At 42.6% G+C, this 16,217-nt stretch overlaps 2 protein-coding genes across 10 annotated transcripts in view; both read right to left on the bottom strand.

Annotated features, from left to right (window-relative positions):
- Positions 1-1,034: 1,034 nt before the first annotated feature.
- C2H1orf115 (chromosome 2 C1orf115 homolog) lies at positions 1,035-4,827 on the bottom strand. The gene is made up of 2 exons (XM_010706803.3): positions 4,194-4,827; positions 1,035-2,492 (listed from the first exon to the last, which is right to left on the bottom strand). Exons 1-2 carry the CDS (start codon positions 4,452-4,454, stop codon positions 2,373-2,375), a joined length of 381 nt encoding a protein of 126 aa, XP_010705105.2. The 5' UTR covers positions 4,455-4,827; the 3' UTR covers positions 1,035-2,372.
- Positions 4,828-6,083: 1,256 nt separating this feature from the next.
- Positions 6,084-16,217, bottom strand: part of MARK1 (microtubule affinity regulating kinase 1) — a 56,340-nt gene continuing 46,206 nt past the window's right edge. For 4 of the 9 annotated variants that reach the window (XM_085219200.1, XM_010706681.4, XM_010706683.4 and 1 more), the window contains 4 exons: positions 13,903-14,064; positions 12,855-13,109; positions 10,121-10,165; positions 6,084-8,166 (listed from right to left, as the gene is read on the bottom strand). In XM_085219200.1, coding sequence (XP_085075326.1) covers positions 7,812-8,166; positions 10,121-10,165; positions 12,855-13,109; positions 13,903-14,064 — 817 coding nt within the window. In that variant the 3' untranslated portion in view covers positions 6,084-7,811. The remainder of the gene's footprint in view (positions 8,167-10,120; positions 10,166-12,854; positions 13,110-13,902; positions 14,065-16,217) is intronic. The other 5 variants (XM_010706682.4, XM_010706684.4, XM_010706686.4 and 2 more) reach the window with 4 other exon arrangements.

A 16,217-nucleotide genomic window follows, 5' to 3' on the forward strand; every position in this document is an offset into this window, starting at 1 on the left:
TCAGCAGGTTGCTCACCAACATGCAGCACCAAGCTTTTCCTTTCTCTCAGGCTGTTTACAAATCATTCTGCACGGATGGCAACAAGGTTATTATTCCCTTAACGTTGCACCATACCTATAGCAGAGGCTATAGGTCAGCAGACAAAAGTCAGTGGCAAGTGCTGTGCCAAGCAGTTTACAAACTAAAGTTCATGTTTACCTTTGTGAAAAATGCCTGCACTGAATGGGCTGGAATGTGTGGTGCAATGAGGGAGCAACCGTTCTGTTCTGAGGACACATGGATGTGCAAGGCACAGAGAAAACAGAGATGTGTCCTGGATAGATGGTGGGAACCAGAGCATTGTGGTCAATGGCTCAGTGTTCGGGTGGACATCAGTGATGAGTGGTGTCCCTCTGTGGTCCATATTGGGACTGGTACTGTTTAATATCTTTATTAATCAGAATAGAATACCATGAGTTGGAAGGGACTCACAAGGATCACTGAGTTCAACCAGTGGCCCCAGTTGGCACCACCCAAAATCCAAACCCTATGTCTGAGAACTGCCCAAATGCTCCTTGTGGTCTGGCATTGGTGCCATGCCCACCACTCTCACCTGCAGATCCTTTCCCTAAACCCCACTGCCCCTCCCCTGACACAGGTCCATGCTGTTCCCTTGGGCCCTGTCGCTGTCACACAGAGCAGAGCTCAGCACTGCCCTCCGCTCCCTGTGAGGAGCTGCAGCTGCCAAGAGGCCTCCCCTTAGCTCCTCTGCTCTGCTCTGAGCGACTCCATCAGAAGGACAGGTCTGACCAAACAGAGGTCAAGAAAGCTACAGAGAAATAACTAGAGGTCACCACCCTCCTCTGCAGCCTGCTGTCTACGTCTTGACCTTCCTGAGTGTCTCCATGCAGCCTGGCTACAGCCCTGTCCCCACAGGAGGGGCTGAGGCAGAACAACACAGGGAAGTTTACACTGCAGCTTCCCCCCTCTGCTTGGGCCATGGCTGAAAAGCTTCTCGCTTGTGTGCAGGCTTACATACACAGATAATCACACATGGATCACATACTTTTATTTACTGTTCAGATAGAAAAGAGCATGAAAAAAATCCATCTTTGTTCCATTTGCTACATTTAGAAGAAATACAGTAGTGCTAAGACATGCAGTGCCCCTCCGTTCAGAAAAGGCAAAGAACACAAATGAGCAGCACTTGTTTCTAGAACACACCAGTTCCTTGATTACAAAAACACTATCAAAACTAGGAAGATCTATAGTACAGAGAAAGTGCTGGCAGGGAAATCATTTACTGCTACCATGAAAGACTGATCGGAAAAAAAGCCAAATCAATTCACAGAATTTTGAAGGCCCATAAGAACAGTTGTTCCTGTGCCATCAACAGGAGATTGATGTCCCTCGAGGTGTGACACGGAAGCAGCTCCATCCGCACAACTGAGCTGAGCCATCCAGCACTTACATTGTCTGGCTGCAACTTCCAAACGCGGAAATGGAGGTGGAGCCAGTAGGTTCTGTGGGCCCATTCTTATACAAAACATGCTGCCCCAAATGGCACATGCAGCTCTTTCAGATACAGCTGGGATTTTGTAAAAAATTATTTGTTTTTAAGTTCATTTTTTGAAGCTCCAGCTTCTGGAGTCAGGTATGCTAGATAAAAACTGTGTATAAAAACCAGCAGGTGGATTTTACAGCAGCAGAGGAAAGCTTTAACATTTTAATCACAGCAAACATTTAATGCCCCCAAATCAGAAGACAAACACCTCTTTTCCTTCCTACATTTTTAACTAGTGCTAAGAGCTAAGGGCTTATGATTTCCAGTGTTTGAGATGAACAACAGTGATGCAGCAAAGCCCACCATGTCTCCCCAGTCAATTCATATCCAGAAGTTTAAGATCATTCCTAGCTTAAACCATCTCAGAAAGAAAAAAGAACATAGGACACCAAAGGCTACCTTGTCCTTTCTCTCATTACCTATTTCCTCCATAGCTTTGACTATTTCCTTCCCATCAGACTCCAGTCTCCTCCACCTCCCATCCACCACCTTCACCATCTACTTCTCTTCACCTCTCTCCCTCATCTACCTGCTTTCCCATCTGTTCTTTGCTCCCCTCCACACATAGCTTTAGAAAACCAACGCATGCCTGCCTCTGTTAGTCCACAATCACCCCCCTGTCCTTGCATTCCTCTGACCCAATCTGATTTTAAAGTTTGGAAGGTGCCGGAGAATTTTGCAGAAAAGAATACAGGGCCCAGGTGCTGCATGGGGTTGGGCTGTCCATTTGCAAGAGGTTTCTCAGATGCAGTCTTGGATGATGATTTAATGGTAAGAGAGCTGAAATTGCTGCAGTCTTCTGGGAAACACTCATGCTCACCCCGTGCTCTAGCGGACGAGCGATGCCATCTGTGCTGCCACCCCGAAGGGAGCCGTGTAGGCTGTTGCCAGTCCTTGCAAGCCGACCACCAAATAGCGGCATCCTTTCTGCAGGGCTTTGCCGACGTTCTGTAGGGAAAAAGGACAGGTAATGGAAAAGAGCTTCCCAGGAGACTGTTCTGACAGCTGCCTTAATGTGCAGCGTTCACAACCTAGAGAACGGGCTTCTCCCACAGCTGATGAGGGCTTCAGCATGGTGCTGTTTTACGGTCTATTTTTACCTAAAAATACACACCCACAGAGCACAGTTGCACCGAGCGGATGCAGCCTCTGCAGGAAGTGAGGCTTTATTTGGATTTTTATTCAGGAATAAAAACAATTTCAGTTCACATCCAGTATATGTGTCCCACAAACACGTGCCCTAAGTATGTTAGTATCTTAAAAGCACATAAATTTTGTGTCAAAACAAGACTTCTTAGTCAAAACAGACTGTTTTGATCCGTGTTAATCACTATATGTATGTCAGAACTCAAGTGTACTGCATGAGAACAGATTACTAGAAGTAAAACCTGAGCTAATTTAAATCTGCCTCTAGTTGTTGCTCACATGGGTGTTCATGACTGGGGAATACAATGGGTTCAGCCTGGGAAGAAATCCCAACTGTGAGTTGGCGCCTGGGCCTAGATCAGAAATATCTCCTGTAATGCAGAAAACATTGCAGCAGAGGATATATTTATACGCATAATGACATCAGTGAAAACCATTATCTGTCACATTCCTAAGATTTCTTACAGCTAGATTACGGCGATCCTGCCACAGAAAAACCATCACCTGCAATGCCACGCAGCTGAACGCGCTCTATTTGCAGCTCTGGAAACATACCTGCAGGGAGTTAGGATGGCAAAACGGAGGGGGGTGGAGGAGGACTTGTGGGGCTGTGTTCACCCCTGCCCTGCCGTATCACACTGCGACTTTGTGTCCCTCATCTGCCCCTCACCCCACGCACCTGCCCCACTCACCAGTGCCTTCATGGGCAGTTCCCTATGGCAGTGCTACGGAGTCCAAGCAATGCCAATGGGAGTGGCACACAAGGTGAGCTCTGCTGCTATGAGGCTTAAGGTGCATTTCCCGCGACTTGGAAAGCAACGCTGGAAACTACAAATACTGAATCCATCACAGGAGACTGAAATAAGTGGTTCCTATTCATCTCTGCTTTACGAAACAGAAAAACTTGTGAGGCAGCTTGTGACTGTGCTGTCAACCGTGAAGTCTTACGAGTTTCAATAGTAAGTGATTTGCCAAGCTAACTGGCGTTCTTTGGGTGCTGGGCCTCAAGAAAACCACCATTTTTTTTAGGAATGCGGTAGGACGCCTGTTCTCGTACTGACATCTGTACTCTCAGGTAGGAAGCCATTCCAGACCCCAAACAGGACCTTCTTGCTAGCATAGCAACTATTCTTTGAGTGCCGAGACGCGGCCAAGACGTGTGTAAGTGAACACCAGAGAGAAGTAACCGCGTTCCCCTGGCGGCGCTCGCCGGCCGCACTGCCCAGCACCGCGCTCACCGGCCGCGGCCCAGCCCCGGCTCTGCCCCACGGCCGGCTGGGTCCCTGGAAAGCATGCAGAGCGCTAGAGGAATTTCCCCGCGCTTTCTTTCTGTCACTTCTGCCAAGCAGAAATCCAGGCTAACGAGCTGGAAGCTCTAACGAACGGTGTGGAACTAATGACGCCGAAAGAAAGGCAGAGCGAAGGCACGCCGTGTGCCCGTCCCACGGCTGAGCTCGGCGCCGCTCCGGGGCTGGGAGCACGGCGTTCTCCCCCCCTCCTCACCTTGCCGTACTTCCTCAGCCTCTTGCCGTAGGGCCGCTTGCCGGGGGGTGGCGGCGGCCGCAGGGGCTGGTAGGAGTCGGGCAGGAGGGCGAAGCGCACCTTCCTGCCGCCCGCTCCCTCCTCCCGCTCCTGCTCCGGTCGCGGGGCTCCGGCCGCCGCCTCCTCGTCCTCGCCGGGCAGGATGCACACCTGGTCGTCGCCGGGTCCCCGCCGCGAGAAGCGGCTCCGCGCCTTGGCCCCCAGCCGCGGCCCCACCGTCATGGTGCCGTCCCGCGCCGCCGCTCGCCGCTCTCTCCGCCGTCGCCGCCTCACAGGTGTGGCCGGAGGCGGCCGCTGTCCCGCACCGGGGCGGCCCTCAGCCGGGCATTTCCTCAGCGAGGAGCAGAGCCTTCAGCCCGCGGCTCCCCGCCTGCGCCCTTAGCTTGGCTAGTCCCCAAAAAGGTAGGAGACGGGCGCCTGAAGTTCAGGTCCGTCACTGTGGGAAACATCGCACGATCACATATATTCCTAGCTGGGACGCGCCCACGGGGACCATCGAGTCCAACCCCAGGCTTCAGGCAGAGCCACCCCAAATCCAAACCCTACGTCTGAGAGCACTGTCCAAACACCCCCTCAACTCCGGCAGCTCAGAGCTGTGCCCACTGCCCTGGACAGCCTGTTCCGTGCCCACCGCCCTCTGGGGCAGAACTGCTCCCTAACCCTCCCCGGCCCTTCCCGACACAGCTCTATGCCGTTCCCTCACTTACAGGGTCAGGCTCCGAGGGCAGCGGTAGATGCCATGCCCAGCCCAATGAGCTGAGCCGTCTGAGGGGCTGGGACATCCCCCTCCTCTCCTACAACCGCAGAACGTGACATGGCACATAACTGTCCCTCAGACTCCGCAAGCTAAAGCCACGCCAAGGATTCCATATGCAGCATCCTACTGACTCCCATGATTAAGCTGCGTGCTTTTCGCCAATAAAGCCAGCAGTTCTGAAAAAGTCTATTTTGTGCCCACTGCCATCTTATCTCTGCCAGTAACAAGCCTGAAAACTAAAGGACGTGTTCGGGTGCAGCACGGCTTCAGCTTTGGCACTGAGATCGTGCCTGCGCAGAGGCATTTTTCACGGATTTGCTGCAGGAAGCACAGCTTGGCTCACAGCTCAGCCGTTCTCTTCCAACAGGGCACAAAAAAGGTCACATTCAACGGGATTTGGGAACCAGCCCCATTTCACCCTGCTGGCAGTTACAGGCAATAGCGTCATTTACAAACCGTCTGCTCCCCCTTCTGAAAAACTAAATGGGCATTTCGGGGCACTGCGGAGAGCTGAACTAACAGTTACAAACTCTGTCCTCTTGAAACATTATCTGTGTACCATGGAGCAGGAACACAGCTCCTGTTACATGAAACTGTAACAATCTGGGCCAAAGCCAGCCCTGTGAAAACACAGCATGTAAAGCAGGAAGCCATCGTAAGTACTTAATCTACTGTCCCAGAGCATGACCTACATTTTTTCCACTGAACCTTTCAAGGAGTTTTGTTTCAGCACAGAGTTCAGATGTGACGTTGGATTCATTTCATGGTTCTTTTCCAGCGGTGCATTTTTGAGGATAAATGAACCTTCATGGATACTTATGGGCACGCTGAGCAGACGCACAATCCATCCCTTCCCGAGATTTTTGAGTAACTTTTGGAAAGCTCTTGGCCACCCATTTCCAAGAAGTACTGTGCCAGTAAGCCCACAGGACCAGAGAACTGATGCAACACCAATGCTGAATTCACGGCACGTAGAACACGAAGGCTTCACACTAGAACACCCACACACAATGCACACCTGCCATCAGAGACCTCTAGACTGTGTTGCTACCTGCAGAAATTATTGCACTTGTATAAAGGGCCAACGACAACTGTTTTAGTATGGAACTGTTCAAGTAAGTTTTAATAGAGTGCACCAGTGAATCAAGATGACTTGCATCAGATTTTGTTTCAATGAACATCAGATAAAAAAAAAGGGGCTACAGTTCTTTCTTTCCAGACACCACCCTTTTGCTAAGGCAACAATACACGTCCATTTCAGAACATAACTGTTACAGAGGAAAGCTACATCACAGTACAGCATGTCAAGTCCATCTTCGTCAAGAAGCCATTCTTGAATGGCACATTTACTACACTTACAGCCTTCTAACTTAGGGTTACAGAGTTTACCACAGCTTTTTTTTTTAATTTTTATTTTTTAAAGTGACAATTTCTTAATGAACTTTCTATTCTTCACAAGAGTGTGCGGATGGGGCCCATATGTTGATATTACAGTAATTACGACATTAAATAACATTGCACAACCAACCTCTATGGTTAATTCAGTACAAAATAACAAGTATTAAAATGTACCAGTACTAGTGGTTTTACATACTTTATAATCATTATGAAGGGAAAAAAAATGTGGTTTGCTTTTTTTTTCTTTTTTCTTTTCTGTAGGCAAAAGCCTAATTACAAAGCTGCACATTACAGGCATAATGATGTGGAATAAATACAAGAAATCTGGTAAAATATTAAACACAAACAGGTTACATGGGAACAAACTGTACAACCACAAAGCATAAATCAACAATTTACCGTTATAAACAATGTATGTTTAGCTGTAAAATAGTACGTGGAATTGCATGTACTCTTTGGGGGCACGTATTCCAAAAGCCAAGCTAATTCCTGAGGTGGTATTATTAACTTATACAATTGGTCAACACTTCAGATCATCTTGTGCTATTAAACAGTCCCAATGTATTTCCATAAAATGGAATTTATAGTAGGCAGCAAATGAGTTATATTTTATACCATGATACTCAAATGAAATAATTATGGTTCTCCATTTTGGTGCTACATTTGTTAATGGGCCACGGGAGCAAGCACTATTGTTTGCAGACAAAACATCATGCCTGGTTTCTGTTCCCCCATAGCTCTGAGCCAGCCCAAGGCAAAACAAAGGTTTTAAACTGTAAGTGCCAACACTGTAAACAAGTTCGTATCTTTCAACTCAACACTGTCCAACAACAAGAATAAGACCAAAGATAAGCAGGAACAGTCTTGTGTGGAACTAAAGCCAATTTATCCATCGATTCTGGGTTCAAATCATGAACAACCCTTAAATAAAAATGGTCATGCTACAGTTGTGAAAACTACATTTGTGCATTTGACTCAGGACACAAGTTTTTTGTTTCTTTCTTTTTTTTAAAAAACGCATGATAGAGGTAAGACTTATAAAAACCACCAAAAATGTAAATGATAGGGAAGAACTTCTCCAACTCAAAGCATCAAACATACATTTCTGTGCAGAAATCTAGACAACTATACAAGATCTGAATTTAAGCAGTCATCTTTTTATTATACAACCCTATGAACATAAAATGAACAGAATGCTCTATATACTTACCTGTACATGTGAACGTAACTTCTTTAGCTAGTTATTTAATATAGGTCATACTGGATTTAACTTTACAATTCTGAATAACTATGTATAACCTTATTGCAATAAGGGCAATTTCTACATGGGAGTTTCACAGGCCAATCACGTTAGGCGTAACCAGTACATTCAAAGTGTAGATCGTGTACGAATCTTCCCTGATCCCAAAAAATTTAATTTCTCTTTACAGCTTAAGCTCGTTCGCTATCTTGGATGCAATGTTCTTAAACGCAATAGAAGTTCCAGATATTCTCTTGAAACGAACTCCATTGAGCGACAATCGCGGCAGTTTGCAGACCTCCATCTCCCACTGAACAAGGCTATCTTGTCGTGCGTCACCGTGAACACAGAAGAGCAAAAACCTCTCTTTTTGTTCATAATCACAGTTATTAGCGTCTAACACCTTCCGAATCTCTCTCATCATATCGTTTGGGTCCATAGAACTAGTGGTCTTCATACTCCACGTGAACCGCAAGGAACGTGGCTTCGAATCTTTGCTATCCTCCTTCTCTCTGTCTTTCGGCTCTCCAGAAACGCTCCTGGAAGAAGCGGCATACAGAACGGTCAGAAGCGAAAGAAGCACAACCAAGAGAGAGAAGAGAAACACAGTTTTCGAACAAGGGTTTCTAAACTGCGGCTGACACGCTACTGTTAGTCATGTGCAAGCTAACCTGAAGCGTTAAATGGTTACTGTTTGAACACTTGCGCATTCATGTGCAGTATGGCACTGCACTGGGAGCTGCCACCAGAGCTGGTGCAGCTGCCAGTGATGGCACACAAGCAAACCCAGTTTGGAAACCCCTGTTCTAAAACCTTCTGATGACAACACATGTAATGGTAACTGCAGACACATGTTAACTCTATACTGCTCCAAAGGAGGTGGGAGCTATGTAAAAGCATGACTGAAGTTCTGCTGATTTCATGATCTGCAGCAAGCCATACACCAACAAAACTGAAGTTGAGGGACACAATCCTGAAGCATAAACCATACCGTAAAAGCAGCAGAGAAGTAACCCCATCCTGCAATTCACAAGTCTTCAGTTAATTCCCCCTCTACCTCTCTACCTTTTCTCTTCCCCCATCCCCCCCTTTTTTTTCCCTCCCATTTGTCTATTTTTGACCTCTCTCTGTGCAGAGACCTTATAATGATATGCTCTATTTCAACTGATGAAGCAGAATTTTATGCTTCATTACAAGCACGTCTTGTTTGTAGATTACTAAAACGGTCAGCCAACACTGAGAAACAGCACTCATTATTTCCACAGCCAACAATTTCTGTTCTTGTCCCAGGTCTGAACGATACCTGATGCCTCCTCCATCCATCACCAGTTGAAAGTGATGGGGGAAAGGTGCTTTTCTTGCTTTAATAGTCTATAATTTATTGCTACTCAGAGAGAAGCCAAAACAAACAGTTAAATTTAACATTCACTGTGATCTCCCAAGAACCACATCAATACTACAGGATAGAGCATGACAGGGCTAACATCTGAAACAACTTTTAGCCCAAAAAAGACAATGTAGGATGACAAAAAGTAGAGGAAGCTGGAGAATGAAAGCAAGAGCTGAAAGCAACTTCACACTTAATTTCATTTGAATGTTTAATGTCTTTTCCTTCACCATGTCGAATTCTAGCTGTGACAGACTTTAATGAAGGTAAAATGTGCTGTGTACTAAACATTGTATCCAGCTAGGAAATTGATTTTTTAATTTTTTTTTTTTTTTTTTTTTAAGATAAGGGTCTACTGAGTCTTTTTGAAAACTAAAAACTTTCTGTACTTGACCAGCTTAGAATGCAAACTGCAAAGCCTGTCCTTCAGACAGCATAAAAAAAGTTACGCACTACGCTAAGCACACCGAAAATGCAGAATTAAATGCTGAAAGATGGCAAAAGAGCAGATATGCTGGAAAATGAGCATATGAAGGAATGCTTTACTACTAATACACCATCTACAAATTTGAGCATGGCAGGTGCCATACAAAGTCAGCACTTAGCAATCACCACCCTTTTTGTCTGAATGTCACTTATTTTTTCTCTCTGTGCAAAGTGGCATTCATTTAGCAGGCACAGTAGGGTGTTTACTTCTGGCAAACAGTAGCTTCAGTAATTAACACAGTATGCAAACTACTGTAAAAATTTAGTGTACAGTCTATATACACAAACACACAAAGTATGTTCCATTTTCCACTGAAACCAAAAGTAAACACATATTTAGAAGCCAAAGCATGATTTTAGATGTCTAAATGACTGGTTTACTCCTATCAGGACGTAATTATTCAAAGGAATAGAGGTTTATATAAGTACTTTGCAAAAAAGCAAGAATGATGTGTAAAGGACCTCACCATAGTCCCCTCCCCCCCAAATCCACAACATTTTTTAAAACGCAGATTACTAAAGCACTATTCTATTTTACATCCTGATTTCAAGTCTTTAAGAAATCACTTAAACCATGATGCAGAAGACCTAGGAGCGAAGTATTAATAGTGGCTCCTCACCTTGAGGTGTCAGTTCTGCCACTGGCTTCGCCTTCACTTGGATCCCTCAAAACAAAGTTAAGGTTGAGATTCAATGATACAGGTGAAAAATAAAAGTTAAGAAAAACCTACATCTAGTACAATGTTAAATAGCTACTGACGAGAAAAAAAATCAGCGTAATAACATCAAGTCTAGTATTGTTTAATAGTATTTCTTCACATCTGTGATTTTTATTTCCATTTATGATACCTTCCCTTCTTTCAGCTCTGAGATGCAATTATTAATTTTTTTTTATTTTTATTTTTTAAACCTTATGTTAAAATGAACATGTTGTTCCCAGCCTAGTGCAGACAGAGCAGATTCCACATGTAATTCCAGCAAGCACGGAACAGCAGCTGTCAGTTGAGGTGGGCTGGGGAGCTCAGCTTGGTACCCCTATAAGCCAGGCCTTCCTGTGCTGACAGCACTTTGGTGCATGCCCACCCTTAGAGGACTCATGTCATTAAGGACAAGGCACGCCTAGGAATCTGCTTGGCCACGTGTTTGGAGCCCAGTTCAGAAAGGTTCCTTCAACATCCGCTCAACTTTAAGCATGTCAGCTGTTACACTGCCATCAGTAAGGCTATTGGTGAGCTGGAAGTTAACTGCTGTTGTTTGTTTTTTTTTTCTCCACCTTGTTAAATTATAATTGAACTTCATTAAGGAGATATTCTGTAGTCTGAAGCAGCTGGCACATACATTCACAGACCATATGAGCCACCTAGTTTATACTGCTGCAGTGCAAACATTTAAAGGACACAATTTTAATTAACTAATTCAAGTAATATCTTCGAAACAAATACTTTAGGAAGCACTATCAGAGAAGTATCATTTGTTATAAAACTCTGATAGAAAATACTTTGATATCCTACACATAAAACAATCTCATTACGCATTTATTTTATATACTTACCAAAAAAGACATTTGCCAAAAGTTAAAAAAAAATACATCTTTTGTGATACCTTCTGATCGAAGTATGCTTTAAATCATTATTTCCTCAACAGAACAGAAGTTAAAGGCATGCAACTTACATGATGCCAACTGAAAGAACTGGAAAAAACAAACCTAACTATGTAATCCCAGCCATTATAAGTCTCAAACCCAAAATTTAAAAACAAAGTACTTTGAGGTCTTCACTACAAGCAAATGTATTTTTCATTTTCATTTTTCACAGCATAAAACAATAGTAAATTATACTAAAAGTACTATAGAAAAAGGTTTGTTTCGAAAGCCAACACAGTTTATAATATGTTAATTCTAACCATGTGTTTTACAACAGTATTATTGTAGCTTAACATAACATATTAAACGTTCCATCTCTCTCTTTAAAATGAGGAAATTCCAGGTACTATTCTCGTAACAAAACCCTGAGCTACAACAAAAGCCAGCCTGTGCTCAAGAAATTGATCAGTTGCTTAGCAGAAAATACCTTTCTTTCTATTTGCAAATCTATACTGCTAACATAGTTGAGTAACTTTACTGTAACTGAAAAAGAGAGCAGCCTCTCTCCTCCAACTATGTGAGTGCTGGACATACCAATAATGGGAGATCTTTCATTTTCAGGTTTCTGAAACAGGAAAATGATTCACGTATTATTTTTTTTTTCCTTCCCTCCCTGGTCATCACACACTGACACACTTTCTGCAGACCAGGTGAAGCACTTTTACAAGAAACCTTCATATTCCAGGCTTTCACTCTTCCTTTGTAATATCACCTTCAATAATTCATTATCTTGTACTTCTGAACGTGCAACTACTAGCTTAAACTAGCTCTGAATTTATCCTCCTTCTACATACAAACTGTGGAATTCAGTTCATAACAGTATGAATCTGCGAAGAAAACAATAGTTTCCAAAAGGTAATTCTACTGTGAAATTGACAGTAGTGTAGTAAGAACACATTCATAAATAGACTAAGCGGGTAAATGCCTGTTAAACAGAGGAAAACTGGAAAGTCTCCTTTTGACAAAGTTATTGTGACTGCTGTGTAAACAGTCACATGAAAATGCAGTATTTGAAAATCTTTCCCAGCACCTTTCCTCACAGCAATATTGCTGTTAGCATCACCACAGGGGTGAATGCAGTTCCAGGAAACTGCTGCACGTGTCCATTCTCTTCTTTCAGAATCCTGAACTTAGTTTTGAAGGCTTCTTATTAGACCGTAACAGCATGGCATGAGAGGCTGCATAACACTGAAATATTACTATTTCCAGACATCGTGACCTCTCCCCTCTTCTAACCTTCTCATGTATTCACAGAAGTAGAATTCCCTGAAATAATCTGTAAGCACTATTCCATCTAGGCACAGTAATACAATTGTGAATACAGTCCTTGCAGCAAACTACACCCAGACTTGGTACTTAATCATGAAGTATTGTTAATAATAAATAATGACTCATTTAAGCCACCGTTTAAGCTCATTTCATTTTAACTTAGAAGTAGCACCTTTATCTTTCAGCTATAAAGCATGAACAAGAAAACTGAGCAGCATTCTCTTGCTCTTTCATAATAAAGGAACAGGAGAATAGCTGGTCAAACAGGAACGTTACTGTATACACAGAAGTAAAACAAGGCAGGTCCTGAAAGGAACACATAAAACGGCATTCTAACTGAATTTACATACATTGCAGGCTGTTGAACTGGAAATTCTCAATGACTTTGCAATTATAGCCCTAGTTATAGGCTGGGCACTTTTCTTAGAAATTGAGGTACTAACCTGCGAACAAACTTGGAAGTTATCTTGCTTATTATACCAGTTGATGTCCCTCTTCTAGCATGTGCAAAAGCACCGGTTTCATGTGATGGTGAGGCAGGTGGTCCATTGTAAGTGGCATTACGCCGCTCCCTTAGCTGCTCACCATGGAAAGTGCTTCGACTTGAACTCCCCCGAGGAAAGCGGGTTCGGTCTGGAGTGGTAGTGCTAATACTATGAGCAGACGGGGAAGCAGCAGGCACTCTTTGAGTTGCACTGCTGGGAAAACAGAAGCATAAATAAAGAGAAAGACTGTGCTAAAAACCCTCCTACATGACAACCATTTCTCAACGATAGGAAAAATCTCCACTCAATTTTTCTTTCTTTTAAAAACTCGAATCTGCTACTGATTGAGTTTCAGTGATTCATGCTTGGAAATAAATCAAGAGAGATTTTCAGTGTAGAACCAACTATCTCAGGTATTAAGAGCAGTTAAAAAAAACAAAAACAAAAACATACACAGATAATAGGACAAAGGAGAGAGAGAAAAGCCTTAGTGAGATATGAAAGTTTTTCCCAGCCCTCTTCCTGAAAAAAAAAGCATTAATCAAAACCTTCAACATATAAGTATTCCAAGAGTTTAAATATTTCTGAAATAGCCAGATGTCACAAATGTATAAAGTTATTTAGGCAATTAATAGTGGGAACAGCTACCTTACGGTGCCTTCAGTCAGAAAGAAGCTTAGTAATTTCCAAAACATTTCAGTATTTCACGTGGACTTATGGCAGCCTGTGTTGTATGGCCCTGTCTAAATTAGTTACATTTAGACCTAGCAGTTTTCCAGAAGCTTCCAGAGGGAGGCAGTCAAGGAACTTCTTTAACTTTACACAAAGGCATCATGAACAATATCAGTCTGTAAGTCACCTCTAAACACCCATATTACTTGAGTGAGCTACTGCTTCAGAACAGAATGTAACATGACAGTTTAAAATTGAATACAAACATATCCAAGTACACGAACTGAAGAACATCATTTCTAAAGCATTAAAGAAATAATAAGCAATTTATTACCTTGGTCGGTAACCTTCAGTGCCATCTCTGATGGTTGGCAGTGTGACTTTTATAGGATGACCAGAGGCAGACATAGACTTCTGATGTCGAGGCCGTGTTGACACAGCAGAAGCTACTGCAGAGCCTGCAGAAGATGTGCTACTTGCAGACATTTCTGTTAGGCTTTTGTCATGGCAGCAAGGCAGGAGGGACAGAGAAATGAAAAGGAAAAAGAACAGTCAGTGTAAAATCCTGCAATATGGAATACAGTAAGTCATGTTTTCTTTTGGAATGTAGCAAGCACTGTTTAAATAATCAGAAAACAGAGTGATGAGGCTGCCTCCTGCTGCTGAAGTAAAGGATAAGTAATTGAGGATAAGTCATTAACAGTGAATACTCTTCAGTTAGAACTCAAACATCTAAAACTAAGAACATTTTTTTTAACTGCTGCCACATTGTTACTTAGCCCTTTAAAACACGCTCACTCCAAGCTGTACTTCTCCTTCAGAATTCTGTGTAGTGCATTAAGGGCAAGTCAGCTTCAAGAGAAAGCCCCAACTTACAGAAGAGGTCAATTCAGAGTGCTCAGCCTGAAAGCAATCCCGAATTATTCCCATTCTTCATCACTTAACTGCCAAAAAGTTGTCAAATTTGAATTTTCTGCAAGTGTTTAAAACATCCTTGGCAGAGGAAAAATTCCCCTTGATTCTTCCACCATTAAACAGAGGTGTTACAGCTATGTGGAACAATTAAAGACAGCAAAAAAATAGCTGGTCTCATGTCCGTAGTTCTCTGGCTTTAATTTCTATTGTGGTGACACCTCAAAGAGCTATGCACACAAGGAACTGCTTGCATCTTATTGTGCAGCTACTTATCAAGCAGCACAAGATTGTACTTGTCTCTGAAAAACATCTTTGATACCCTAAAGAATGCCAACACACCATAAAACACTTCTGACAACGACAGCACTGCAACTTGGTGATCGGAACCTGGAGCTGCCATGTTGGGTGTTTCCCAATAGATGAAATTCCTACAGACCAAACTCATGACAACCAAAACCCCCCAAATCTACCTCTAAGTAAGTACTGAAAGAGAAATAAAACATAGAAAGCTATAAAAGTTCACTCAGGAGATGCGGAAGGGATTTAAACGCCTGGTCATGACCCCAAGTAAGAAGGCAACTTCTTGCCCTATGGCTGCAGTGTCCCTCAGGCACGGGAAGGCTCCTCCTCACAGAGCAGCACCACAACAGCTTTCTATGAAGAACAGAACAGGCTGCTCTGCTTCAAGCAAAGTATTTGCCTTCTGCATCAGCTCTCTCTCAAGCCAATGCTAGACTGATACAGCTCCTTCCACCCGTACTTTTTATTTCTGCTTCAACTAAGCAGCAAAGAAGGCATGGTAGTAGAAGTAATATTATGTCATGAATTTTTAAAAACAATCTCAGATAACTTAGGCCAAAATACAGCTTTGCCTCTATAAGTATAAGCAAAACTACATTAATTATGTAATAGCAACAGCAGTCCCAAAGTGAAATAATATCTGTAGCAAAGTAAAGATCTCAGAATCGGACTAATGCGATGATGGCACGAGATGTTCAGCTACACCAAACACAAACTGATCTGCAACATTCTTCTTCGTTCTTCACGAAGAACTGAGCACAGTTATTGCATTCATGAAAAGAAGAGGAATCAAGACTTGGCCATTTTTCAATCCTACAGAAATAATTAAAAATGAACTATAAAATGAAGAACTTCAAATAGTCACTTCTCATTAAGGTGGTGTTGGAATTACATCTATTAAAGCAAAAATTAATATTTGTGAGATTAGGATATATCCAAATACAGATTTTAACTCTACATTTAAACAAGGTATTTTTTCTTTTTTTTAAAGATGTTTAAACTGTTATTTAAACATTTGTTAATTTGTACACAAAAATTTAGAAAGGCCTTCTGGAAAATTCCATCTAGTAATTAGAAAACAATTAATTAGCTTTACGGCTTTTTAAGCAATCCCTTCTTTAAGCAATTTAAATAACAGCAAGTGGTGTTAACTTCCTCATGTTTCACAGATTGTCATCTTAATGCAGATCAACAGATCTATATTTTTAATTTTTCAGCCAGATACAAGAGGTAAATAATGCCATAATATCAAAGATAAACAAAACCCATGTTTTTTAACAAGTCATTGTTGAAGCATTAAATATGTTAGTATTTGACAAAGCACACTGAATAATTGTAATCAGCACCCTGCATACAGATATAAATTGGTTATAAACACTATCAGAATATTACTTGGACCAAACAGAGACATCAAAAAGCACTAACAAGTCTGAA

Source organism: Meleagris gallopavo, chromosome 2 (genome assembly GCF_905368555.1).
Source record: "Meleagris gallopavo chromosome 2, MGAL_WU_HG_1.1, whole genome shotgun sequence".
NCBI classification, from domain to species: Eukaryota; Metazoa; Chordata; class Aves; order Galliformes; family Phasianidae; genus Meleagris; species Meleagris gallopavo.

What these genes read in the sequence shown, in the direction of transcription:
- C2H1orf115 (XM_010706803.3), bottom strand. Translation starts at nt 4,454, where the DNA reads ATGACGGTGGGGCCGCGGCTGGGGGCCAAGGCGCGGAGCCGCTTCTCG. An exon ending in GGCTGAGGAAGTACGGCAAG is followed by an intron (nt 2,493 to 4,193) that starts GTGAGGAGGGGG and finishes TTTTCCCTACAG; the next exon opens with AACGTCGGCAAAGCCCTGCA.